This window comes from Emydura macquarii, unplaced genomic scaffold (assembly GCF_026122565.2).
Source record: "Emydura macquarii macquarii isolate MOO-44397 ecotype Brisbane River unplaced genomic scaffold, CSIRO-AGI_Emac_v2 contig_1390, whole genome shotgun sequence".
Classification (NCBI taxonomy): Eukaryota; Metazoa; Chordata; order Testudines; family Chelidae; genus Emydura; species Emydura macquarii.
In genome coordinates, this window is record NW_027131527.1 from 14194672 (window position 1) to 14221855 (window position 27184).

Below are 27184 nucleotides of genomic sequence, written 5' to 3' on the forward strand. Positions count from 1 at the left end.
GTAGGAGCTAGTATAATGTGTAAAGGAGCATGCAACTCTGTAGAACTACCGCCTTCTGGGGCTTTGTGACTCAGGCACCGACTAGCAATGAAGTTTGATCATCATCCATTTCATGGGCCTTGGTTTTTGTTAAGGGGTTGGGGGAGAGAGAGTCAGATTATCCCAGACAGGGTTATAAAAAAAAAAATTAAATATTTTTAAAGTAGTTGATATTTGGGCCTGCCAGTCCAGACGTCTCCTTTATGGACTAGCAGAAGCCTCCCCTTCTCAATACACTTTGGAGCTGCACACAAGAAAATGGAATCTGTAGGATCTGTTACTAAGCTTAGTTTTGTGACTATTTTCTATGCTAGTTTCTCTCATTTCTATGCTACTTCCAGAGCTTACAATAAAAATACACAGTATACAGTATCCTGTGAGCATGTTTCTTGAGCAGCCTTCAAATTCCCAAGTCAGCAATTGCATGTGCACATGCTCTATTGCTCATTGCTCAAGAAAGAGCCTGTTAATATTCAGAACTATTCATGTAAAGTTCTTGGCAAAAGCTCGACGACACTATGGGAAATTGAAACTGGCAGGGGAGTGGTGCGAATGGGCTCTGATGGGGAGTCCAGAGCACTCCTTGGTTGAAAGAGATGCCTGCCACACAGGTTCCTGAGAGAAGGAGATGTAAAAGCAGAGAAAGGAGGAATTCAGAGGTTTCTGACAGGGACTGGGAAACTCCTGGGTACCGTCCCTCGCTCACACACGCTCACACACACACACACACACACACACACACACACACACCCCTTTCCCCCCTGACCACCCCTGCATTAAAAGGAAAGCTATACAACTTCAAAGATAAAATGGGTAAGTGACCATAACGCAATTACCAGAATATAGGCAGAAAAGAGCACATTTGCCACCTGCTGGCTGAAACGAAGAAGTGCCTTTTTTTTGTCTTGACAGCAATAAATACCATGTAACAACTAATTTAATCCAAAAATCAATGAACTTGCCATCAAAAGCCAGCCTGTCCCACTATGCATGGAGTCATATGCACAGCTATCAGCCCTTCTCATTTATCAAGTATCTCTGAAAGTCATCCTTTGGCTTTTTATTAGGATTTGGTTGAAACTTCCTTAGCCCACCACCTCTCCTCCATGACCAAACCCCTGCCACCCACTGAAATATACAAAACATACTGTACAAATGAAATGCTCTGCCAGAGGTTATGAGACTCAGACACAGGGCAGGAATACCATCCTTAGCAAGTGCTTAAGAGATACACTTTTAGAGATGACTGCAATGAATAGTAAACTAGCACAGGGAATAAAGCTCAAACCATCTGCATAAACACTGGTTTTTTGAGAGCAGATTTTCTTTTTCAAATATTTACCCATAACCCAATAAACGGACACTGGTCAGAGTTACAGCAGCAGTTCTGGGTTCTGGCCTCAGAGTAACAGCACTATCATAGCAGCTTGGACACTGCTTCTGCCACTGAAGAAAAATGAAAAGCAGACATGTAGGGGTGCCAGAATGTCACTCCTGAAGGAGGTGTAGGGATCTCTCTAACACCACACCAAAAAGCTTTGCTGTAATAAATAAGCAACAAAACAGCATTTTGACAGGGGATACAGGCTCTCAAAGAGACCCCAGTGCTATATTTTAAAGCTTTTGGAGCAGGGACCATGCTTTTATGTGTGTTTCTACAGCAACAGCACAACAGTTATCAGGAGTCAACTGTAATATAAATATTAAACAACAAATTAAACTAGCAGACATCTAGGCTGTTAATCAAAGTGCCTGTACCTCCCATTTACAGAAGAGTGAAAAAATAAATGTGGAATGAAGAGAGTGAATCTGGGAAGCACAAGGACTGGTCACACTCACCTGTCTGTAGGTGCATATGATGATTTCTCTCAGATGATAATGCATAGGTGTCATGGTCTCACTCACAGTATCCAGCGCCATATCTACCTCCTTCTTCATTCTGTGCCCCTCTGGCAAAAGCTGCACCACCTTCATCACCACCTGGGGGACAAGAGTAGCAACCAACTTTATCCCAAAACTTACACACTTTGAGCAGCACAAAATAGATGGGACTATTCCAGGTGATGCGCCCCAATCTATCCTCTTGTAGCCACCTGTTGTCTCATGTATTATACATAGATTGTAAATTCTTTGGGGCAGGAACCATCTTTTTTCTGTTTGTACAGCGCCTAGCACCGCAGAATCCTGGTCCAGGATCAGGCTCCTCAGCACTAGAGTAATACAAAATCACCACCACCTCCCTGAAAGCATTTAAGGCTAGATTCTCACCCACAATCTAACCCCTTTGTTCCACACAAGCAGACCAAAGGGGCCACCCACTGGCCCACTCAGAATTCCTTTGGAATGGGATGAGAGAGAAGGGGAGGGCTGGAAGTTCTCAGTTGGTGTCAAGCTAGCACAGTGGCCAGTCCATCATCACGCCTTTCTAATGTTTGTGTAGGACATGTGCTGTGGGCAAGACCCTCAATGCACTCTGCCAATTCTCAATTGGTTGCCATTATTACCAGCCGGTGTATGGGCTATGTCAAGACCACAGCTGGAGTGTGCAGGGTAGAGAAATCAGTGATATACAGCTGGCACTCTAACAACATGCACACACACATCCTCCACCTCTCACGCATATCTTGTAGTAGGAGAAAATCTGTCCCCTACTGGGCTGCTTTGCCTTACTAAGCTCACATTGGCATAAACCTCTTGTTAAACCAAGGCTGGTTATCTCCCCCAGCACAGTACTGTGGCTTCCTCACTGTATTCCCTACTCCCATACACTGCTTGCCCCTGAAAAGCTTCGGACAAGCTGGACTGCTCTCTCTACATCAGGGGGAGCACACCCAGCAGGTTCTGAACTCTCCAGGATTCATGGTCCTAAAAGCAGCTTGGCCAGCTCTCCTGTAGAATGAGTCCTGATCTTTCACAGGGTTCAAGTGTCCCCCAAGGCCCTTCAGATAATCAAGGTTCCATTACACTGGTGGTTTGGTCTTTATTTAAGGCACCAAGATTTTAGGTGTTTATTTTCTTAGGACAGGGTTTATGTGGGTAATTCTCTCAATTGCTAATGGGTATGAATTCCCCACGCTTGGAAGAAAAAACCACTTAGGAACACTTTACCTCAGTCCCATAAAGGCAACATTCAGAATCAGAGGCCAAAACTTTGAGAAACAGCAACTGATTTTGGGTGTCAAATTTGACATACTTTGGGCTTCATTTTCTGAAGTGCTAATTGCCCACCAGCTACAGCTGCACTTGATGGAAACTGGGGGCACTCGATACCTTCAAAAAATCAGGCCCAACATGTCTCATTTTGAGTTGTCAAAACCCAAGGCACCCAGAAACAATGATCACTTTTGAAGACTGTGGCTGCATGTTACCCGTCCCGGACGGATCTTGCACAAATGGTTCATGTAAATGGTAAATGCTGGCCATTTAATGATATGATTACATATAAATACTTAGTTTCTATTCTATTACATAGAACTATAATCTCTTCCCTGAAACCCAACGTGCTAATTACGTACTCATTCATTTTAGAGTCACTAAGTGCCAGACCTGCTCCCACTCAATTAAGCTAGAGCTTTAACATTGTGTGCTACTAGGATGAGATTATGCTAACAAACAACTACAACAATACTGACAGAGCATACTGCCCGACAGCCACATCAGACTCTCATCTATACAGTGACTGCCCAATATGATCTGTGAACTCTGATTGACTACTCCCCTCAGAGCTTATCTGCCAGTTGACACAAACTATCTATATATCCTAGATACTTATAGGGCCCTTATTACCATAGTCCAGCGGTTCCCAACCTTGGGGTCACAATCCCATTTGGGGTCGTAATGATAAAAAAAGGGGTTGCGAAGACACTTGGCAGTGTCATTCAAGTTTTAATTTTTAACTTGGCATGTAATTGATGTACTTTCAGTATAATGGCTAATCCGTCTATTCAACAAATGTTTTCAATAAATTTACAATACCAAGCAAAGCCTTGATTGTGCTAGGATAAATTTCAAGAGTTTCTTTTCCAGTTAAAAAACCCAAAACTTTTGTAATCAAATTTAGTCTCAAAAACAGCTACTTTGATATGGCATCAGACCTGAGCAGCTTGTGGACTTGACACAAATTTGGTGATTATATTTTGGCTTTGGAATCATTTTTAGTTCAGGATACAGTAACGGTACAGCTCTCTATTATTTTGTAAAAAAATAAAAGTAGATTATCAAGTTGTTGTTTCCTCCAGGAAAATTTCAATATGACCTGAATTGCAAATTGCACTGGAACCATCAGGGTCTTTCATTTACTTCATGATCAATGGAAACTTTATCTGAATTCACTATAAGCAGCTGCCACTGTCATACTATACACCAACCACCCACCTGCAGGTCACCAGCCAGAATGTGGGCTTGCCAAGGTTACAGACTAATACAACTGCCACACGTGCTGTGGGATTCATAAGCCTCTTTCAGAAACAAAAAACGCCAGACACTAGGGTGAAATATGTTTGTTGCCTTCAGAAAATAAAAATGGACAGAACTGGTTGATATCGCAATGGGGAAACAGGAGAGGCTGGGGTTAATAAGTAGGGCATAATTATATATGATTATAAGCAGATGAAGGAAGGTCCCTGAGGCTTGAATTTACAGTTGGTTAACATTTGCACTCTGGTGGGGTGTGGGCAGTGGGGAGTGAGCCCAGTTTTAAAAAACACCCCTTATTAATCTAGCTATTTTTTCTGATACTTAGATTGCCTGCAGCTGATGGACAAATAGAGTGCTCTTTAGATATGGCTCCTTGTCACAGGGCATGTATGCCCCGTTTCCTGTAGGTGGTGGGTATGGGCCCCGTGGCCCCACGGTTAAGTCTGTCTGTCTGCGCTCAGCCTCAGGGCAGAGTGGCCTAGTGGCCAGAGTCAATAGCTGCCCTCCTGTTCAGACCTAGGTGTCCTAGGGGCCCAAGTCAGTTGAGCTGACCCTGCTTTTGAGGCAGCGTGGCCTAGGGACCAGCACCAGTAACTGCTCTTATGACCAGGGCCAGGTGTCCTAGGGCCTGAGTCAATAGAGCCTCCCCTGCCTTCGGGGCAGCACGGCGGCATGGCCTGACGGCCGGAGTCACTAGAGCAGCCCCTGCCATTGGGGCAATACAGCCTAATGGCCAGAGTCAATGGCGGCCCTTATGTACAGGGCTAGGCGGCCTCGTGGCCTTTGGGGCAGCATGGCCTAAGGGCCAGAGTCAATAGCCATCCTAGGTGCCTTAGTGACTGAAGTCAATGGAGTCACCTCTGCTTTCAGGGCAGTGCAGCCTAATGGCCAAAGTCAATAGCATGACCCCAGTCTTCAAGGTAGTGTGACCTAATGGTCAGAGTGGAAGGGGCCACCACCTGGGGATAGGTGGCAGCCAGGGTAGGGGGACCCAGCCCCTCCCTGCTCTACCCCTGGGCCACTCTCTACCCCAATTCCCGAAGCCTCTGCCTGGGCATCATCAGGTCTCTGGCTCCTTAGGCAGACATAGCAGCCTGTGAGTCTGGCTTCCATGGGGCATCCACGGGCTCCCTCTGGCTTTCCGGCTGGAGCTTCCACCACATGTCCTTTCTTCTTGGCGGCTTACCCAGAGTGAGCTGGGCTGCGCTCCTTTATACCGAAGCAGCAGTTGGAGTATGCCCAGTAGGGGCGAGGGGGGCATGGCTTTCTGCTGCCAGGAGTATTGGCTTAACCCATCTCCAGTGTGGGGTAAGTACACCTCATCACACTCCTGTAAGCTAACACCTGGTGTCTGCTTTGACGTAGCTGATGGAAACAGACATTTAGCACCTCCTGAGGCTAGCCTAACAATGTGTTAATCTTTAACAGGCCATTATCATCCTCTTCCCTTGTTCTGCACATGGGTCTTATGTTGTTTTACAAATCACACTATCTCCAAATATGAACTACGAGCACACAAATCCCAACATCAGAGCCCCAGAAAAGCCCCCAAATGCCAGGACCCAGGCTTGAACCGGGTTTTACAATCAGAGTTTTAACCACAGTGTGAACAGTCCACAGTCTGGCTGCTTCTTCAGGATCCTAAACACAGGACCCATCACTTAATGGGAGATTCAGTCCCTGAATGTAGTAGCTAAAATGTTGAAGCTGTTTGAAGGAACAGGACATGAGTAGTCCCTGGAGATTCACAAGACACCCTGAATCAAGGCAGATTAATATGGGAGAAGGACTCACCTCAAATTCCCCTTTGGTATACTTGGCATCAGGCACACTCACAATTTCATCCTCACTCACCTCAGGGATACCCTGCAGCAGGAAGAAGAGGCCAAGTCAGATGGAGCTGTTAAAAAGCTATGCAATTACACCTCCTCACATACAGTGGTTTCCTGAGTTAACTCCTGAGCCACTTGACAATACTGTATGTGGGATACCATGGTCTAAGTGCAGAACTGGACATCAGGAGGCATGGGCACTACAGATAACACTTTGCAACATCGTTTTTTTCATCCCTCGCTCTTATAGCACCTACTTATGCCTTTTATTTTCTTTTAATGGAAGGCAACACTGAGGAACAGCAGTTAAATGACTTGCCCATGCAATCAGTGCAAGAATTAAGAATACAGGACCAAGTCTCCTGACTTGTATATCTGATCACAAACCACTAGACACCCGATGCCCTTTGTCCCAGGTTTGCTCCGGACTCGTTGAGTTATTTTGGACAAGTCATTGAACTTTTCTGCCTTGGTTTCTGCTCTATAAAATGAAACTACTTCATGGGGTGCTGCGTGACTTAATTCCTTAATGTTTACAAAACACTTTACAATGCCTTGGATGTAGGATGCTAAAGAATTGCAAAAATCTAATAATAAATAATAATAATAATGTCCTACTAACTGTTGTTCTTAAGCTTCTTTGCTGGCTACATCTAAGAAAGGTCCTCGGTCTCCACCATCCAAAGCTACACTCAAGGTCATTTTAAAATAGTGATCCACATTTCTCATTGAAAAAAAACCCCTGCTGTCATTGCAAGTTGTAGCACAACTCCTCAGTGGCACTGCTCATGCAGCTAATAACCTCCAGCTCCACTATTAGGACATGCCCCAGACTAGCCCCAGTAGTACAGAGCACAAGGAAACAGACTTCACAGACCTGGAAACGATGTAACGAAGCAGGAATTAATTGGTGGATAATCTGTTCCACCACTTAAGTGGCTACACACACAGCAATAATGAAACCTCTTTGGTTTGCTCAGCACCAAAATAGTGTAAACAATCTTATTAGAGGCCTTATTCCATTCTAAGGCTCCTACTGAAGTTCCAGCACAGCCTTCTTTCACTGCTCACAAGGCAAGGACTTGGTATTTAGGGATTCATTCCTGGGAACTTCCTTTGTTCCAAGCTCTCCTTAGAACAAGAGACCCATCCCTGAGCTAGTACCTACATTGAAGTGCCACAGAGTGAGGACAGCAATAACCATGGCTGTGGTGGTTCTCCCTCTGCCACTATGGCAGTTGAACACAAAGGCCGTGCGAGAGTCCTCAGCTAACGCATTCTTCATCGCATCTAGCAGCCGATCAACATCCTGAAAACAAATAACAAAAAGCATTAAAGAAGGGTTTTCCCTGCTGGGTGTGACTCATGGATTCTGTTTTCCCCCGTGCTGGAGTGTGGAGGAGCGGCTCTGCATCGCCTGATGGATAGAACTGGCTGGCTCCCAGGCCTGGACCAGACTGCAAAATAGGTACAGCCCCGCCATCGGGGGGGAAGGTGGAACATGGAGTATCTCAGGGTGGCCAAAACTCTGCAAGGCATGGTCTAAACTTGGCATGGTAAGTAGCTGCCCCTGGTCTTTCTTCCAAACTCATTGTTATTGTCAGGTGCCCTTATCTCCATGACTGCAGCCTCTTTAGGCTGAGCCCTTGGCTGCGTGTATGTAGCTGAAATACAAGATGCATTTTGTCTGGAATTAACTTTTCTTCTTTTTCTCTACTGCATAAGCATACAGAGTGGTATCCAATATGTTGTGAGTACTAAAAAAACCACACTTCTGGAACGATCACTCTTCTCCCAAAAAAGTGCCCGAACAATGTTCTGGAGCATTCCAGTATGACTAGAGGCCTGCTACTATCACAGTTCTCCTTGGCAACAGATATCTGCACTCCATGTGGTGGCTGCAATCCCACAAGGCCTGACGATTTCATGTTTCATTCACTTTCTTTTGAAGCTCTTAAAGGGGTGAATGAAAGACCATATATAATAGCACCATCTGGGTGATGGTGATGTTACACACCCTGAGCTCAGGGTCTTAGGCGAGTGCACAAGAGCTCCTTGAGGAAGTCTAAAAGCACATGGACACGGGTGATTCAGTTGATATACTTGGACTTTCAGAAAATCTTTGATAAGGTCCCTCACTAAAGGATCATAAGCAAAGTAAGCAATCATAGGATAAGAAGGAAGGTCTTTTCATTGATCATTAACTGGTTAAAATCAGTAACAGCCAGCCCCACCCTGCTGTGCCCCAGATTACTCCACTCCAGCCCCTTGTTCCTGGGACTGATCCCCTCACCCCACTGTACCCCAATTTCCCTACCCCAGCCCCCCCTCGCTCCAGGGACTGACTCCTGCTGTGCCCTGATTGGGCAGGAAGGCAGGCAGACTCCGTGTCAGCTCCCCCCAGGGCCAGCTCTGCAAGCGGCAGGTGAGTCCTGGGAAATAGCAGTGCGAGCAATGCAGGAGGGGGGTGGAGAGAGAGAATTGGGGGGGAAGGGATCAGATGGGGTAAGAGTGGGGCCTTGGGGTAAGAGGTGGGGCAGAGGTGTTCGACTTTCAGTGATTAAAAAGTTGGCAACCCTAGACCTATCACCAGGGTTCACAGGCACCATCAAATTACAATGTTACTGCACAGGTCTCTAAGTTTCTCCTCCCAAAGAAGAATAGTGTGTGATCATATCAAATTCAGACCAATTGGTCGAGTCCCCCAATTTCTGCTGCTGAAAGAAATACATAACTCTCTGTAGCTATCCTAATACGATCATTTTCACTCTAGTGACAATGCAGATAGGAAATCTCTCTAGGATAACCCTAATTATAGTTCTCTTAATTTCTTTTGCATCAACGTAAAGTTTCGAGGGTAAGCAGAAATGCAAAGGAAAGTCTGAGACCAACAATTGTAGGTGCAAGTCTATAATTGCAGGTTGAGACCAGCTGATGGCAATAATGCACTTATGGTGAACATGACTGCAAAATGGTCTTGATTTTACTATCTGTGTTTGTATAAACACATTCAGAACTGTAAAACTAAAGAAATGAAATTTCATGGACAAAAGTGTAAGTGATCCCTGCATGGGCCAAATGCCTGGAATACAGATCGGTGACTTTCAGGCTAGGTAGTCTCTCTGGATAATGTACACTGGAGAGACCAGTTTCCCTAGTGATTCAGCATTGTAAGCAACTGCATAACTTGCTGGAGGAGCACACACGAAATCTCCTCTTAACAAGTCTATAAAACTGTGCAGGAATGAGTGTAGTATACACAATCCAGGGCTGTAGAGCATCTCATTCTGGCCAGGATTGTCCCACAGTTACAGTACCAGACAGCACAGCCTAGGGAGTTGAAATCATGCTGCCTTTGTTTTTTCAGAAGCAGTGTTAGTCACCAGGCACTAAGAACCACTGTGGTGAGCAGACAGGAGACTGTCTGATAACTTGCCTCATCCACTTTTCCTGAGTACAAACAGAGGGAAAGAAGGGAAATGGAGCAGTCAGATTCAGCAACCCCCTCCCCCTTACCCAGCATAGCAGCAGGGACAGAAGCTGCAAAGAAAGGAAGCCCATCTTTCTAGGGGAGAGATAGAAGAGAGGAAAACAACTGCAGAGGGAAATGGAAGAGATAGTGAAAGAGACAGACAGACAGACAGACAACTTAGGGCAAACAAAAGAGGGAGGAGGGAAAGAACATCAATCTGGAGTGGGAACCAGAAGAGAAAGCCAAATTGGGGAGGAAGGTGAGTATCCGTTTTGTCATAGGGAGAAAGAGAGAACATAAATTGGGAGGGGAGGGGAGAGAGAGCTGATCTATCCACCCACCACACCCTTTGGAAGCTGAGGGAGAGAAAACCCAGGAGATTCTCCCTGAAGTTCCTGTCTTGGAGTTATTCACCACTGCACTTTCATGGGAGTTTTGGCATGAAACTGTGGAATAGCTTCTAGTTCTCCATTACCTGCTCCTTGGGAGCACAAAAGTCTGGGATTGGGATTCGTTTATACACCAGCCCCTGGCATGTGCTCTTGTGCTGATTCAGTATCTCTTGCGTGGTCAGGCAACTCTTAAACATCTTCATCTGCTTCTCCTGTTCCAGATACACCTCCAGCCACTTCTGGGACTTTAGCACATCATTCTTCAAGGTGGACTCCAGTTTCTGCAGGGGAAAGGCATAGACACTAAACAAGATTCCCTCATTGTCTGGACACTTCACATAATTTTTCAGAATCTTTCTTCCTTCTTCACTTTAAAAGGCATTTTTATTTCCCCCATAAATTTGTAGGTGAATTTAGGGCTCAGGGAAGTGAGGGACTAATAATGTCAGGCATAATGCAAGACCACAATTTGGAAACTTTCCACACACAGTTCTGCTAATATGCCTTAGTCCTGATCGGCAACAACCACTGGTATTTCAGGTCTAAACCTCTCCCAAAGAGTCTGCCAACGATGTAGGAATGTATGATACTTTGTGATACACAGAAGATGCCCAGGCTGAGAGGCAAATATCAAATTCACATGCTTTTATCGCCCACCTTATCTCTGACCTTCCATGTTGCTCCACTATCCTTAATCTCTTGGGGTCAGTCCTTGACTCTTTTTCCTCATCTCTCTTCCACTGGTGAGAGAGACAAGTCTTCGAGCTTATACAGTGCTCTTCTTCAAGTCTGGGAAACTAAGGCTATATCGACACTACTACTTTTGTCGGTATAACTTATATCATTCAGGGGTGTGGACATCCCCCTGAGCGACATAAGTTATACCAACAAAAAAACCGGTGTGGACAGCGCTATGTCGGCAGGACAGCTTCTCCCACCGACATAGCACCATTCATCGGCATAAAGCGGCTACACGAGAGATCTTACAGCAGAGCAGCTGCATTAGTACAGCTGTGCCATTGTAAGCTCTCTAGTGCAGACATAAGCTAATTCAAAGTGTCACTGCTAAATACAACATTTGAACAGACTGTTTAGCATAAGTAGTTAACACACATTTCAAGGGTGCGAAGAGGCCACTTCACCTTGAATGGTCCCTTGAAATGTGTGTTAACTACTTACACTAAACAAATTTGTTCAAATCTTGTATTTTGCAGTGACACTTTCAGTAAGGGCAGGTCTACACACGGGTACAGCTGCGCAGCTGTATTGCTTAAGTGAAAATGCTCCTATGCCGATGGGAGAGCTTCTCCCGTTGGTGTAATTCATCCACCTCCCCAAGAGGCGGAAGCTATGTTGATGGGAGAAGCTCTCTTGTCAACATAGCGCTGTCTACACTGGGAGGATGTGCAGGGCGCGGCTTAGGTCAGTATAACTATGTCGCTCAGGGGTCTGGATTTTTCACACCTCTGAGCAATGTAGTTATACCAATATAGGTCTGGCCTTAGTTTTCCAGACCTGAAGAAGAGCTCTATCCTTGAAAGCTTGTCCCTCTCACCAACAGAAGCTAGTCCAATAAAAGATATTACCTCACCCATCTTGTCCCTGAGAATTTGTGTTACTACCATGTAGTATTTGCTTTGTAATCACTAAGCAGTTACATATACGACAATGAAAATAAAGCGATACAAGCTGCTTGTGCAAAATGTTACAGGACCAAAATAGCATCACGACACTTCCCAGTGCCTGTTTCACTGCATTAAGTACCTCTAGTAGCAGGGGAGACTACCACCATGAACAGAAAAGGCAGAGGGGGAAGAAGGTGCTGAATTTTCACCTCTAGTTGTTCAGGTGATGTGACAGGCACTGTAATCTGCTGTTCCAGGTTCCCAGGTTCCCGTAGGGTATAGATTTGTTCATTCCCTTCCAGCACCACTTCTTCGCGGAGGTTTATCCACGTGATGTGGGAGTACTTCCTCTTTGCATCAGTCAGGTAGCTCAGGACACTTCCAATTGCCTATGGGAAATGGCAACGAAATGAAACCCACAGCACATACAAGTTTCAAACTGCACAGCACAGGGCACAACCCAGAAGGTTTCAGTCCTGCACTCTGGTCATCTTCCCTGTGCCAAAAACTCCACCACGCTGTGTCTTTACCTTGGAGTTGGGCTGTGCCATCCCATACACAGGCATCTTGGGGACCCTCCGGAAGTTGGCTACACTCATTTCCTTGCCAGTGCTGAGCACATCTGGGGAGAAACGCTCATCTGCCACCTGCAGCAGAACAACACCAAAGTAAGCTGGAGCCACAGTTTAGATTAAAGTGACATTTCCACTCTTTTGTTTCAACTGGCACCTTTGCCGTCACATATTTTCCCAGAGAGACTCTCCCAGCTGGTCACTCCCTAGGACACATTGGTAAAACAACCACCTCCACCCAGAAACTCCCTCCCTTCAAACACTGCCCAGGGCATTGCTACATGCACAAGGGCCAGGATGGGATCAAAGTCACAGAGTCGGGTTCAAGATTTCAAACACTTCAAAGCTGAGAGGTACATGGATCAAGGGCTCCGGTGCGGCCCCATCAGAGTGAATTTTCAGTGTGAACTGATGAACCATGTGTGTATTTTTTTTCCTGAAGAGTGTTTGGCCATGCTGGCTCTGGTGTATGTGGTTCTAAAGAGGTGGAAATAAGCCCTTCGTGCCTATTGTGTTGCCTTTGTCCTACAAAGGGTGGGAACTGCAAGAAGATTTAAAGAGCTCACTCACTAGCACTCGCGTCCCCTTTGTTATCAGCTCCCCGGTCACTGTGAGTTCTGACAGGTTCATGTTCATCTGCAGCCGATAAAGCTCTGGGTGCCCACACATCCATCTGCTGAAGTTGAGGGCAAAGGCCAGGGGGTACTATCAGAGAGAGAGACATGCTTTGTTCAGGAACAGGTAAATGCAAGCCCAGTACTAGACATACATCTTACAGCTACAGCAACCTTACTGGGCAATGAATCCATACAAGCAGTTCAGAAAAGGGGTGACAGTTCACTGTTAAGGGTTTTTTTTAATCCCATTTCCAAATTATGCACCTGATATTCTCCCTCCTATTCCAGTGCAGGGCATTCAAGCTCATGGCAAACCAATTTCACCAACCAAGATTTGATTCTATACTCCACAGGTGAAAGGCTGATACAGCAGTTCACGGAGTCCGCTGGTGCCTGGGGTTTATCTTTCCTAAGGGAAATGAAAGGGGACCGTTTTCTCAGGGAATGTCATGTGCTACATACACAGTACATAGTGGGAGAGGGGTTTAAGCCTCCAGCATCACCTTAGTCCCATGCTCCTAATTGGATTTTACTCATAGTAGTTCATTAGAACTATAGCTCCAAGCATAAAACCAAGAGAATCTGAAGGCACCATGAGGAGGTCTAAAATCAATGTCTGGAAGAAGCTGGGCTTTCCAGCATCCAGACTCTCAGCCTACATATTTGTTTCCATCCACCGTAGCAGAGAAAGAAAGAGACATCACTTCAGTCACCCCTAGCTGATGAAATGAAATAGTGGGGTGAGGGGGTATAGGGGCAGGCTTCAGAAGGAGACTGGAGAGATTACTCACCTGCTCGTGAAGGTAGTAGTTGAAAGCAATCAAGTAAAAATAGCGCTCAAGGCTCTGCAAAGTCCTTTGAAGGAAATACTCTTTGGTGCTGCTCCCCTGGAATAAACAATAGCAGTGGGATTTGTGACAGACTATGGAAGATAAAACCTGTTCAATACGAACTGTAGACTTTAAACATGATTTTTCAATATTGAGCCAACCCTAAGACCACAGCAGAGTTTGAGTTTATGAAATGTGTCTCTCTATACGCTATTTACCTTTGAGGATGGGAGATCACTTTACACTTGTTTGCAGTTTGTCTAGAAGAGAAACACTGGCCCGTCTCAGAGACCCGATCTGAGAATTATTAAGACTAATGGGTAAGTGCAATATCGGACAGGATACTTGAATAGAATATTGCCTAATGTTCCTACGTAGCTTGGGCTCTGGGACAAAGCAGGAACTTTTCCAACTGGATTCAAACTGGCTTGCTATCCTCGGTTTGGTCTTGGGTGATGCAATGTCCAAATGCTAGTTTGAGACTTAAAACTCTGCAAACCAGGCTATAAGAAAGAGGGGTTTGTGGCTAGCTCCAGCCCTGACACCTTTCTTGGCACATGGCTTTCAGCTAACAAGTTCAGGCCCTGACATCTTCTTGTGGACAGGGGTTGATCTGAAGTGATGCTATGTCATGGGTAACAATGTCATACATTATAATGCAAGCATGGTGGCTGTCTAGTAGTGTTTGCTGTCATATTTGGTAAGTTTATTTAAATTTGTTTTTATTTAATGCTTCTCTCTTCTGTTTGATAATTTTCCAATAAAATCTGCTTACTTTGAAGATGACTAGAATTGCATGTGTAGACTGAAGTTGAGGACAAACACTGTTGTGAGGCCTTAAAGACAAAGAGTGTGAATTCTGCGCTCATCAGAGGCTAAAAATCAAGAATTGGGGGGGAGGAACCAGCATGAGCACCCAAATTAGTCAAACAACTTGAAGAGTTCTCTGCCACAGTATGGCACTATAAAGATAAGACGCCTTCTCAAAGCACTTGAAGGTCACATTTCTTCACACAGACACCCAAGAATCACCAAGATGGTCACAAATATTTGATTGCTAAGCAGTTAGATTGCAAATCCAGCTCCAGGATGTTATAGAAAATGCTCTAACATTTAACTGTGTATTTATAAGGAGATTTCCCTGTAATGCTACGGGAGTGAAGGAGGATTTGGCAAGCATCACTTGGAAATCTCTGACATTATTTACTTGTTATCCTTGAGATAAATCCGGCCTTCTGTCATTTATCAAGAGATCGAGAAGCATGCTTACTCTGGAAACTCAAAAGGAAGTCTGTAATGTGGGAATATACCAAATTTCAATTGATATAAATATCAATATCAGGGCTATTTTTTCCAGGTGTTTGTTTTAATTTTCTTTACCACATTTTTACCTCTGAGGGGACTCTCCTAACATACACCACAAGAAGTTTTTCTTTTCTGATTCCTAGATCAGCCTGAGGTGACTAAGTTTAGCAAAATTAAAAGCAGCTGAGAACTGGATTTCTCAGGGGATTGGTAGCAAAGTATATAGAGTCCTTCACTTCTAGGTCACCAGATCAAAGCCAGACCAGGTTTGTAATAACAGAACGCTTTTACCATCTGATGGATGTTTTAATACATTTCTTTGTTCACAGGTCTCCAGATCACAAAAGCCAACACTACCATTTGACACAAGTTGACGACCATTCTGGCAGTCTCAGCATGGATGTGCAGGAGTTAATGGATGTGAACTACCCTCTCATCCCTAGGCATGACCCCTTGAGGTCAGGAGTTGAGGCACACTGGCAGTAAGGTTTATGAAGTATCTTCTCTTACTGATTGTGCCATACTTATTTTCTGTGGACAGAGGATTTCAGACTCCACTTCTGTGGAGTTAGCACCTTTCAGGAGCTCAAATTTTAGAAGAGAGAGAGAGAGAAAAAATAAAGAGAGATTTCTTCCGTACACCAAAAAGCCACAAGAAAATGATCAGGCATATGAAAATTCTTGCAATAAGGCCCTAGTTTGGCAAAACCCTTAAGCATATGCTGAAACACCATTGACTATAATGGAGATATATTGTTGTTTTACCAGCTGAGGGTCTGGTCCTACATCTACATATACAAATATCTCCTTCCCCCCCATCTCTCACTCTCTCTCGTTTCCTTCCTTCCTTCCCTCCAACCCCCAAATGCAGTTCACATCCAATAAGCAAATTTTCCTGGAAACTTTCATTGTTTAAAAGTGAAGTGAACTTCAAATAAACACTACTCTTGTTTAATTTACAGCAATCCTTGAAGGTTTATTTCTCAGTCAGTGACTACATATACCAGCCATCTCCCTTCATAGCAAATAACTGCAATGAGGATTTGGTATGGTTTTCAGGTAGCTTTAGTTTTTAAAAAACAAAACTGTACCCCCACCTGGGGTAAGAAACCTCAGCCTCATGCCCATGTCAAAGACCAAACTAGGAACAGGAGTTCTCCTTTTAATACCACCACCCCAAAGAATACTGAATAGGAGCACTTCTGATTCCGGAGTCCAGTCCAAAGCCTACCTGTTATCAGGATATGTCAACATTTTCTCTTTAAAAGAGCATACAAGAAAGCACTTGACATACAGTAATGCCAAACTTTCATAAGGGGATATCTACATTGTACCAGAAACATATAAGAACACTCCTGTAACTGTGCATGCAAATAGGCATATATATGCAAAAGAACCTCTCTGTGCACTTACTGATCTATTTGGTAGAGCCAATGGGACATATTTTGTACAGGCAGTTTACGTGTCTATTTCTGAACATTTAGCCCTAATTGGAGGCCCCTTGTCTGGTATAAAAGGTCACCTATGGATCGGCCTGACTGGGAGACCTATTCAGCAAAGCTGAACACTTGAGGCACCAACTCCCAGTGCTTCTCTTGCTGCCTGGCCAATAGAGACTGGGAGAGCTTCAGAGGCAGCACATTCAGCCCTTTGGTATGGAGACAAGATCTCACATGGCTCAATGCCGACTCTGGTAAGTCGTGGAGGAGTGATACTGACAGACTTCACAAGGGTATCCTATCCAGTCATCCCTTACTGGAAGGATGATTGCAAGAACACAGAGCCTTAAGACTGGGGATACAAAGTGCATGTAAAAGTGGAGTAATTCTCAGGATTCAGAAGCAGATTTCTAGCTCTCCGCCCTGCAGCTTAAACATGAATAAAAGATGATCCTCATCTTGCTGCTCTCTCATATTAACTACTGTGAGGCATCCCCTTGGTTAGCCAAGAACATATGGCAACATTACCAGAGTATGCCCCCTGATATACAGTGTTACTCATGTGCTGACAACTCCTCTTTGGACAGTGAAATATTCCAAACAGCCAAATGCCCCAAAAACAAGGGGGCGGGGGAAGGGGAATCAAGATATCATGAATTCCTGAGAAGACTCATAAAAGTGTCATCAAACACTTATATTGCTGAATCACAGAAATGTGGGGCTGGAAGAAACCTCACGAGGTCATCTAGTCCATCCCCCCACGCTGAGATAGGATCAAATACACGTACACCATCCCTCACAGGTGTTTGTCTAACCTGTTCTTTAAAACCTCCAATGATGGAGATTTCCCAGCCTCCCCTGGAAGCCCAGAGCTTAACTATAGTTAGAAAGTTTTTCCTAATATCTAACCTTAATCTCCCTTGCTGCAGATTAAGCCCATTACTTTTTGTCCTCCCTCCACTGGACATGGAGAACAATTCATCACTGTCCTCTTTGTAACAGCCCTTAACATATTTCAAGACTGTTATCAGGTCCCTGCTCAGTCTTCTTTTCTCAGAACTAAACATGTCCAGTTTATTTTAACTTTTCCTCACAGATCAGGTTCTCTAGACAATTTATCATTTTTTGTTGCTCTTCGTTCACATTTTTTTTAAACTGTGCTGCCCAAAACTGGACAATAGTTTGCATACGACACTCATTAATATACCCCAGAATGATGTCAGCTTTTTTTTTTTTTTTGCAACTGCCTCACATTTTTTACTTATATTCAGTTTGTGATCCCCTATACCCCTAAGTCCTTTTCAGTAGTACTACCACCTAGCCTGTTATTCCCTATTTTGTAATTGTGCCTTTGATTTTTCCTTCCTAAGTGTAGTACTTTTCCCTTCTCTTTATTGAATTTCATCTTGCTGATTTCAGACCAATTCTTCAATTTGTCAAGATCATTTTGAATGTGAATCCTGTCCTCCAAAGTGCTTGCAGACCCTCCCACTTGGGGTCATCCAAAACTATGTAAGTATATCCTCCACCTCATTATCCAAGTCATTAATGAAAATACTGAAAAGTACCAGACAGAACTCTGCGGGACCCCACTAGACACATCCTCCCAGTTTAACAGCAAATCATTGATAACTACTACTTGAGTATGGTCTTTCAACCAGTTGTGCACCCATCTTACAGTACTTTCACCTAGGCCACATTTCCCTAACTTGCTTATGAGAATGTTATGTGGGACTGTGCCAGAAGCCTCACTAAAAATCAAGATATATCATGTCTACTGCTTCCCCTCATCCACTAGGACAGTAACCCTGTCAGAGAAAGAAATTACATTGGTGCGGCATGACTTTTTCTGGACAAATCCACTCTGGCTATTACTTATCGCCCTATTATCCTCTAGGTTCTTACAAACGGATTGTTTAATAATTTGTTCCAGTATCTTTTGAGATAACAAAGTTAGGCGGACTGGTCTATAATTGCCCAGCGCCTCTTTGTTCCCCTTTTAAAAATAAGTACTATGTTTGCCCTTCCCCAATCCTTTGAGACCTCACCCGTCCTCAGTGAGTTCTCAAAGATAATCACTAATGGTTCCAAGATTGCTTCAGCTACTTCCTTATGTACCACAGGGTGAATTTTTGTCAGGCCTTGTCAACTTGAATACATCTAATTTATTTAATATTCTTGAACCTGGTTCTTTCCTTATTCTGGCAGTTAATATTAATTGTGTTAAGATCTGGTCACAATTAACCTTTTTAGTAAAAACAGAAGCAATATAGGCATTAAACACTTCAGCCTTCTCAGAGTCCTCCATTATTAGCTCACTTTCCCTGCTAAGTAATGGACCTACACTTTCCTTCATCTTTCTCTTCCTTCTAATGTACTTCTATAATCCTCTTATTGCCTTACATGTCCTTTACTAGGTTTAACTCATTTTGCACCTTACCCTTTCTGATTGTATCCCTACATGCTTGCACTGTTCTTTTATACATAGGAATTTGTCCATGTTTCCATTTATTGGGGAATTTCTTTGATTTTCAGGTTATTAAGGAGCTCTAGATGATGCCATATTGGCCTCTTACTATTCTTCCGATCTTTTCTTCGCTAGGGGCCAGATACTCAGTTGCTGTAGATCAGCATAGCTCCATTGATTTCAATGGGCGTGTTTAACCCAGTTTAGGATCTGGTGCTAAATGTGCACTTAAGGTTGCTTTAAGCAGCACTGATTGGCAGCATTTGAGCTACTCTGATATCCCTTGCTTTAAGTGAGCAGTAAAATGGGAATCTGCTTTGAGCCACTGCTGTTAACTTGTACATGGTATTTGAGGCATCAAATTAAAATGGTAGTGAATCCCTATCAAACAGATTGGAAATCAGTCATGCATCACAAGTCAGTTAGCTTCCCTGCTAACCACAGTCAACTGTTCAGTGCAAGTTTACTTGTCTTTTGGATCAAGGGATGGGATGATTGGAAGGCAGTAGCATCAGTCATAATTAAACCAAAGCTAGATACAGCAAGATTCCATTTTACTGATCATTTGGTTTGGTGGTTTCAGAGGTTATTTGCCTGCTCAGGTCCTAGCTCGTGCTCTCTGGTGGGCAGAATGAAAACAGCCTATCCTATCCACTTACAAAGGTGCTCCTACTAATAGGGGTAGCGTCCAAAGTCCTCAGGGGACAGCCTTATAAAATAATAAAAATAGTCTTATATAAAGCCATACCCAGAAGGCTAGAACACGGAGTATATAGTTTGCTGAAGAGAGAAAGCCTTACGTAGTGGTATACACTATAGTGAATCTCCTTTTAATTTGGTATATATCAGGAATAACATCTCTGAAGTCAATGGAGGAGCACTGGTTTTACACTAATGTGCTAAATGGCTCTAATTGTGCTCTCACACGGTATTTGCCTCCAGCAGGTATTAGAATTCCCCATTTCCCATCAATCCATCAGGAATCTTTCAGGAAGAGGAAGAAGAGGACACATTTTTTTTAAAATTGAATTACACAGGATTCATTCACATTGCATTGGACTGGGAGGTGATGGTAAAACATCAGTCCCAAACAACAGTGAGCAGAAATGGCTTATTCCTAGTACTGTAATATATAAAGCACACCAAGAAATGCAATACTACAACAAATTAATGAAGTAATATTATGGTTCTGACATCACCCAAGACTGAAAGGGAAGCAGAAAGAGAAAGTTGTATCCCATTTTTGGCCTTCACAGGTGCAGTAATAGCAAGAGTTCTGGGCAGAATGGCAGCTTAATCTTGAACACTCTGGATGTTATTGATTAATTGTGCTCTAAACCAACAACAGGAGTTCCCATCCTTGCACCTAGACACTCCTGACAACTTTCAACACACAATTATGAAAGGACCCAGTAACCCAGCAACAATAAAGAAATCACAAATATTTCCTGAGAGCAGAGGACATACGGAAGATCCTCAATGTTGTTAACTGAAAACAAAGTAAAGAGCCTGTCATTTACATTACAAAGTTATGAAAGCCTCTTCCCTTGCACACACCACACTTTTTGACAGGGATAAAAATCACACCTGTGTATTTTGACAACACCTCACCTCAGACAGCTTAAATCAACACAGCAGCAGTAGGAGGAATAAGAATTTTCCTTCCCAAAGTGCTCTCTTGGAAGAAAGGAACATTCCTTCTGCTCTCAGAATAAACTTTTGGCAAAGAAATGTTCTATCGATGGTCTTCTGGCTTTTGGCACAATCTAATAGAATATATCATCTGTGTTTATAGTGTCCCTCATTATACCTGAATTCCATAGAATATCCTGTTTATAACTTCAGGCACAGGGAACTTCAAAAGGAACACTGAAACAACGTTTCCATCTTTCCATCCTTCTTTCTTCAATTCTTCACTCACCTTGTCATTTATTAGAAGCAAATTACAAGTTCACTATCTGGAAATATAGGTTAAAGACTCCATGGCCACAGGTGAAATAAGCATGGTAGAACTGAAAGAACCATACCCTTTGGCACAAATGGCAGCCTCTGCTTAAAAGAAGTCCAAGATTGGAAAAAGAGGATAGATGAGCACTGGCAGAACTATGCAGGAGAAGTCAACACAAGTACTATATTCACCCACATTTTCTGAAGGAACCTTAGTGCTTTTCCTGTAAACTGGAATAAGACAGGAATCCCAGGTAAGAGGTGCTCCATCACCATTGCCACTCCTGCCCCCAAGTCATACTGAAGGATAGAGCTCTCACTATGACACTGCCAAGAACCCCTATAAAATAGTCTGTCTGAATTGCTAGATGACACCACCACCACTTAGGTCTTACACAACACTTTCCAACCATAGAGCTCAAAGTTCTTTATGCAACAGGTCAGTTTTGTTATCCCCATTTTGCAGATGGGGAAATTGAGGTGCAAGAGAGGTAAGCGACTTGCCTAAGATCACTCAGCAAAGCAGTGGTAGAGCCAGAAACTAAATCCAGGTCTCCTGAGTTCCAGTCTAGTGCCCTATCCACTAAGCCACCTACGTGTGGATTCAAAAGCATGGCTCGCCTCTAAAACATGACTTAGAAAAAAGCTCATCATGAGCTTCCATGTGTACAGTCTATCAGTAATTTCCAGATCCTAGGAGTTCAGTTTACACAGAAAAACAGGTGCTCTGTTTACAAGTAAAAGTAGATGTTGACAAAGTAAAATTTGCCAATCCTTCTCACTTCTAGAGAAATACCTATCAGCACGAACATGAGTATGATATAGATATCGCCCAGAGAGGTCAATGTCTGATGGATGAGCTGACATCCTTCCTGAACTAGAGGCCAGAAAATTGTTCTTCTGCAAACAATCAAGCTACCATTTAAAATGATAAATGAAGCATGAGGAGCTGTCGTCAATCTAGTGACTTTCATCTTCACAAAATTCATCCCAGTTTTTTTTTTTAAATAAGTATATTCACGTGCTCCAGTCTATTTGCATTTCACCGAAAAAGGTGCCTACTCTCTTAGTATTAGGGCTTTTTAAACAACAGTATAAATTATTCTGTTCAATAGGCAGCAAGTTTCTGTAGTTTGGCTCCCTACAGTACCTGAATCTGGTAATCTTCTCCAATCCCTTCCAATTTCTTCTTATACTCATGGATGGCCTCCTTCATGTCATGCATTTCAGAGCAGCAGCAGATGGCACTGTCCACCTTGGAGTGACCAAAAGGGAATTCAGTAACTGAAGGCAAGAGATGAGATTTCACCCTCTCCCAGCTGGTCCTGTTTGGTTTTCTTCCATCCCCTCCCCAGGCCACTTTCACAGTCCCCTCAATTAGCACAGTCAATTGTGGTTTACCAATTAAAAGCCATCCTGTTGTCCCCAGTATGGTTGGCAGCACCATAATGCCTTTCCTTTCCAGGGTAACCCAGCATGTGCAGATGGGGCAAGGAATGAGAGAGCGTATGTGCAACCCGTGCTACGGTGCATGTACACCCTCTTCCCTCTCCTGGAGGAGCAGGATGACAAGGGAAGTGCATAAGTGCCATTTCCTTGCCAAGTGCATTAAGTCAATGAGATTCTTTTCATTGGCCACAATGGGATTTGGATCAGAACCCACAATTCCTTGCTCTCATCCGTGGTCTCTACTTCTGACCTAATGAAAAAGAAACTGAGACTAAGGCCATGGCTACTTGACAGACTTCCCCAGCATAGCTATGTCTGTCAGGGCTGCAGTGAGGTGTGATTTGTGACAGACAAGCATGCAGGCAGAATCCCCTTACGCCACTGTAGCTATACCGCGAAGCTGTACTATTGCCGGTATAGCTTGCTTCACCCGAGAAGTGGAGCTAGAGGGGGGAGGAGCAGGATAAGCTATGACAGTAGAACTGCAGTTTTACTGGCATAAACTGCATCTAGACTAGGAGCTTCGTTGGTATAGTATCCCCCTATTCTTATACCAGCACAGCACTCCTAGTGTAGACACAGCCTACAGCCTGGTCCAATCTGAAAGTTTTACCAGCTATATCAGTTAGGGGTGTGACTTTTGCCAACATTGTTAGAGCATGGTACAGATAGAACAGCACAACCCCGTTAGTATAGATACAATTATACTGGTAGGAAGGGTGCCCTATACCAGTATAGCTTATTTCTGTTCTCAAAACAGAACAAGCTATGTCAGTATAAGCACTTTTACACTGGTATCCCTGCCTTCATACTAGGGGGGTTGTACTGCTCTAACCATACTGGTATAGTTAAACCAACAAATCTTTTACATGTCAACAAACCTTAACTCCCACATCTGGGTCCACAACAACCATGTAGCGATGTCCACTGAAATATTAGGTGGATCCCCAAGGAGCAATGTTTACAGGCTCAGAAGAAAGTTGTGTCCTGACCTCCTCACACAGGGGAAATGATTCACTGGCATAAAAGCCTATGAGGACGCTGAGGAACTAGGGAATGCTAGCAGACCCCTCCTCACACAGCACTTATACTATGGGAGTGCCCAGTACTGTCTGAAAAGGAACACTTGATACCAGTGCACTAAAGAGAAGAGGGATGGGATGAAAACTTCAGGAGATCCATATTGTGGTGGGTCTGATAGCTGGACTCATCAATGACCCCGTTGTCTGTCATAAATATCCCATTGAGGGATTGTCTTACACCCAGTACCGTACCAGAGCCCCTGGACAGTCAATACAAGTAATTTTAAAACGTAAATATAGCTGACATCATATTATGAAGCTGAATTACACAGGAGGCATACAGGGGGAAATCCAAGATTTTGAGCTGCAGGAAGCATCCCTTCCAGACAAGGGCTATATACCAGAAGGACATCAGCAAGATACATACTCAATGTGCAGCAGCAGTCAAAACAGCTAACAGAACGTTGGGAATCGTTAGGAAAGGGATCGATAAGACAGAAGATATCGTATTGCCTCTTTATAAATCCATGGTACACACATATCTTGAATACTGCATGCAGATCTGGTCACCCCATCTCAAAAAAGATATATTGGAATTGGAAAAGGTACAGAAAAGGACAACTAAAATGATTAGGGGTATGGAAAAGCTTCCATATGTGGAGACATTAATAAGACTGTGACTTTTAAGCTTGGAAAAGAGATGACCAAGGGGGGATATGATAGAAGTCTATAAAATCATGAGTGGTATGGAGAAAGTAAATAAGGAAGTGTTATTGATGCCTTCTCATAACACAAAAACTCGGGGTTACCAAATGAAATTAATAGGCAGCAGGTTTAAAATGAACAAAGGAAGTATTTCTTCACAAACGCACAGTCAACCTGTGGAACTCCTTGCCAGAGGATGTTGTGAAGGCCAAGATTATAACAGCGTTCAAAAAAGAACTAGATAAATTCATGAAGGATAGGTCCATCAATGGCTATTAGCCCAAATAGGCAGGGATTGCTGTTTGCCAGAGGCTGGGAATGGCTGATGAGATGGATCACTTGATTACCTGTTCTGTTCATTCCCTCTGAAGCACCAGGCATTGGCCACTGTCAGAAGACAGGATACTGAGCTGGATGGACCATTGGTCTGACCTAGTATGGCCATTCTTATGTTCTTATATATATCCACAGATATAAGCCTAGCCACAAATAGACACTTACCTCCTCAACAATTTGTTGGCCTTTTGGTACCATGTGAATAAAGTTCTGAATAACCTGAAATCGATCCCTTGACAAAGTATTAGCCGGATGTGGAAGGCTGTGATTAAGGAAGGAAAGAAACAGTCAGTTTGAAGTTAAAATAATCTTCAATTCATCTCTTCTCTCCCTCCTTTTGCTTTTCTTTTACATTTATGCCAGTTTAAAATCTTAAAAGGAAACAATCCTGTTTCACGTATTCATCCAATGAACCTAGTATCCAGTAGGCAAGATTGTGTACATAGTAGTTGAGTTTACAAGTGTCTTCCATTTCAAAAGGTTCTAATAGTTTGAGAGCTATTCTCTATATTGAAAATAACATTCCAAGATACAGTACTGATTCCAGCAAAGACAAATACACACATGCAGAGCTGCACGCTATGTTTCAAATGACTTTGGATTAAAGGGATATCCATCCATTCATTTGACTGTACTATTTTTATATTATGTATATTTAGAATCCCTTGCTCATGAGCACACTGTCTATGTTTTTCATTTTTGGTTTCCTCCAGGATGTGTGTCGTTTGCAGGTAATCATCCTGGGCTATTTTGAAAACAGCTGTCAGTCTGCACACAGAGCACAGCCTCAAAGTATGAGATGTTGCCACCTGCAGGCCTTCCTCAGAAGGACAACAGATAAGGACAGGGAGATGTTCAGCCCTAAAGCAGCTCTCTTAGGAGTGGTCCAGAGAGGGGAGAGTACTGTAAATGGGCTGGGAGCCTCTACCCACAGTGATGTGTAAACTGTTAGAGCACACCAGTAAATCAGGTGCTGGGTGGAAGGTACTCTTGTGGGGAGGAGCCCTCCCCACCCCCACAAGAGTACTATTGCTGGGAACACTCCCCACCCTCCCAAATATGTTAATGAAGGGGGGCACCACACCCCAAATGTTATTTAATGGGAATATAATGAAATCATCAACACCTTTACTGACAGTCCATTCTCTAACACAGAGACCGGAGCAGCTACTCTCCTTGTGCACCCTCAGTGGATAGAGTGAAGTGGAGAGACGGTACCTCGCTTCCAGAGCAGGGCATGCGGGGACAGGACAGGAATGGAATAGCTGTGGTCCACTGACTGAGCTGAGCGTGTAGTCAGCCTGCCTCTTGTCAGAGAGAGCACACTAAGACTTACACACACACCCAAACTCACGAAGGTTTGAAAAAGGCCCTGAGTTTTAAAACGGCCCTGCCCTTTGCAAAAATTATTTTACAAAAAGAAAGAAAGAATTGGTGAGACTATCTATAGCAATTCAATCCTTCCTGTAAAAGGCGCCGTCAGTACATGCTCTCTTAGCAGCTAATGTGTGAGGGTTATTCTTAAATGCAAGTTAGCTATTTAAGAAGCTCTGGTACAAAAGGAGTGCTGAGGGATTCCTCCTTCCCCGCATTTCATTCCACCAGCTCTCTAAAAGGAGGCGGTTTGAAGGCACGCTTACTCTTGCTTCTGCGGTGCCCCCTTGCGATGATAGAGCACCAAAGTGCCCAAGACCATGGCGAGGTTGGTCCTTCCAACGCCAGTTTGGCAGCTGAAGAGTAAAGCCGGAGGCAGTCTGCTGGGGTCCTGGAGCAGAAGCAGGTTTGGACTCTCCTACAAATGAGATATACACAAATGTATTGTATCATCTCTCTCACAGAGCATCATCAAATGCTTCACAGTAAATACATGCAAGCAGCGAGGAGATTACAGTATGCAGCTCACTGTTTGTTAGACAAACATTAACATAATATTACTTGGTGCTTGCGTAGGTCCATCTTGAGATCGCAAAGATCATTACAAAGGGAGATGAATGTTATCATTATTTTCACACGGGGAAACGGGCACACAGAAATTAAATGACTTGGTCACATTCACTCTCTTGTTGGGTCTGTCAGAGCTGGGACTAGAACTCAGGGCATGACTGCATTTGAGCTGGGAGGTGGGATTCCCAGCTTCCATAGATATACCAGTGCTAGTCCTGGTCGAGCTGGGGCCTAAATCAGCAGTGTGTCTGCAGCCACACAAGCAGCTTCTCAGGCTAATCACCCAAGTACGTACCCAGGGTATTGTATTCTGATCACTAGCATAAGCCGCCACACGTGCCACCATAGACACACTGCTATTTTTAGATACTAGCTTGAGCACAGCTAGCACGGGTATTTCTGCCTGGGTTAGAAATCACACCTCCCTGCTCAAATGTAGACGTACCCTCAGATTGCCTGACTCAAGCTTGTGCTTTGACCACTAGACCATGTTACCTTTCTGGACTCTGGAGCTCTCAGCATATGAAGTAAAGAGGGGCTCAAAAGCCAAGCTCCGCAGAAGGCAACTGAGTAAATGGGAACCAGAATGGTTAGAGACCAAACAGGATCTATTTGTTCCATGAAAATGCATCTGGGGACAATGATCAGTCACCAGAGGATTCCTGAAATAGGAACTGAGCAGTTGGGGAGTCACAGAGGCACAGAGTTACAAACAGAAAGGCATGAGGTTAGCCACAGAGGCTGTTTTGCCATTTTAGGGGCTTTTTTTTCATGT

General features: G+C 43.8%; 1 protein-coding gene across 6 annotated transcripts in view; it reads right to left on the reverse strand.

The window, feature by feature from the left end:
• The window catches only part of PALD1 (phosphatase domain containing paladin 1), a 166002-nt gene that overhangs the window by 58648 nt on the left and 80170 nt on the right, over positions 1-27184 (reverse strand). For all 6 annotated transcript variants that reach the window (XM_067552681.1, XM_067552680.1, XM_067552679.1 and 3 more), the window contains 11 exons: positions 26106-26257; positions 24631-24727; positions 22104-22208; positions 13757-13852; positions 12919-13053; positions 12307-12423; positions 11986-12165; positions 10235-10432; positions 7456-7596; positions 6250-6321; positions 1879-2019 (listed from right to left, as the gene is read on the reverse strand). In XM_067552681.1, the coding sequence (XP_067408782.1) occupies positions 1879-2019; positions 6250-6321; positions 7456-7596; positions 10235-10432; positions 11986-12165; positions 12307-12423; positions 12919-13053; positions 13757-13852; positions 22104-22208; positions 24631-24727; positions 26106-26257 (1434 nt within the window). The remainder of the gene's footprint in view (positions 1-1878; positions 2020-6249; positions 6322-7455; positions 7597-10234; positions 10433-11985; positions 12166-12306; positions 12424-12918; positions 13054-13756; positions 13853-22103; positions 22209-24630; positions 24728-26105; positions 26258-27184) is intronic.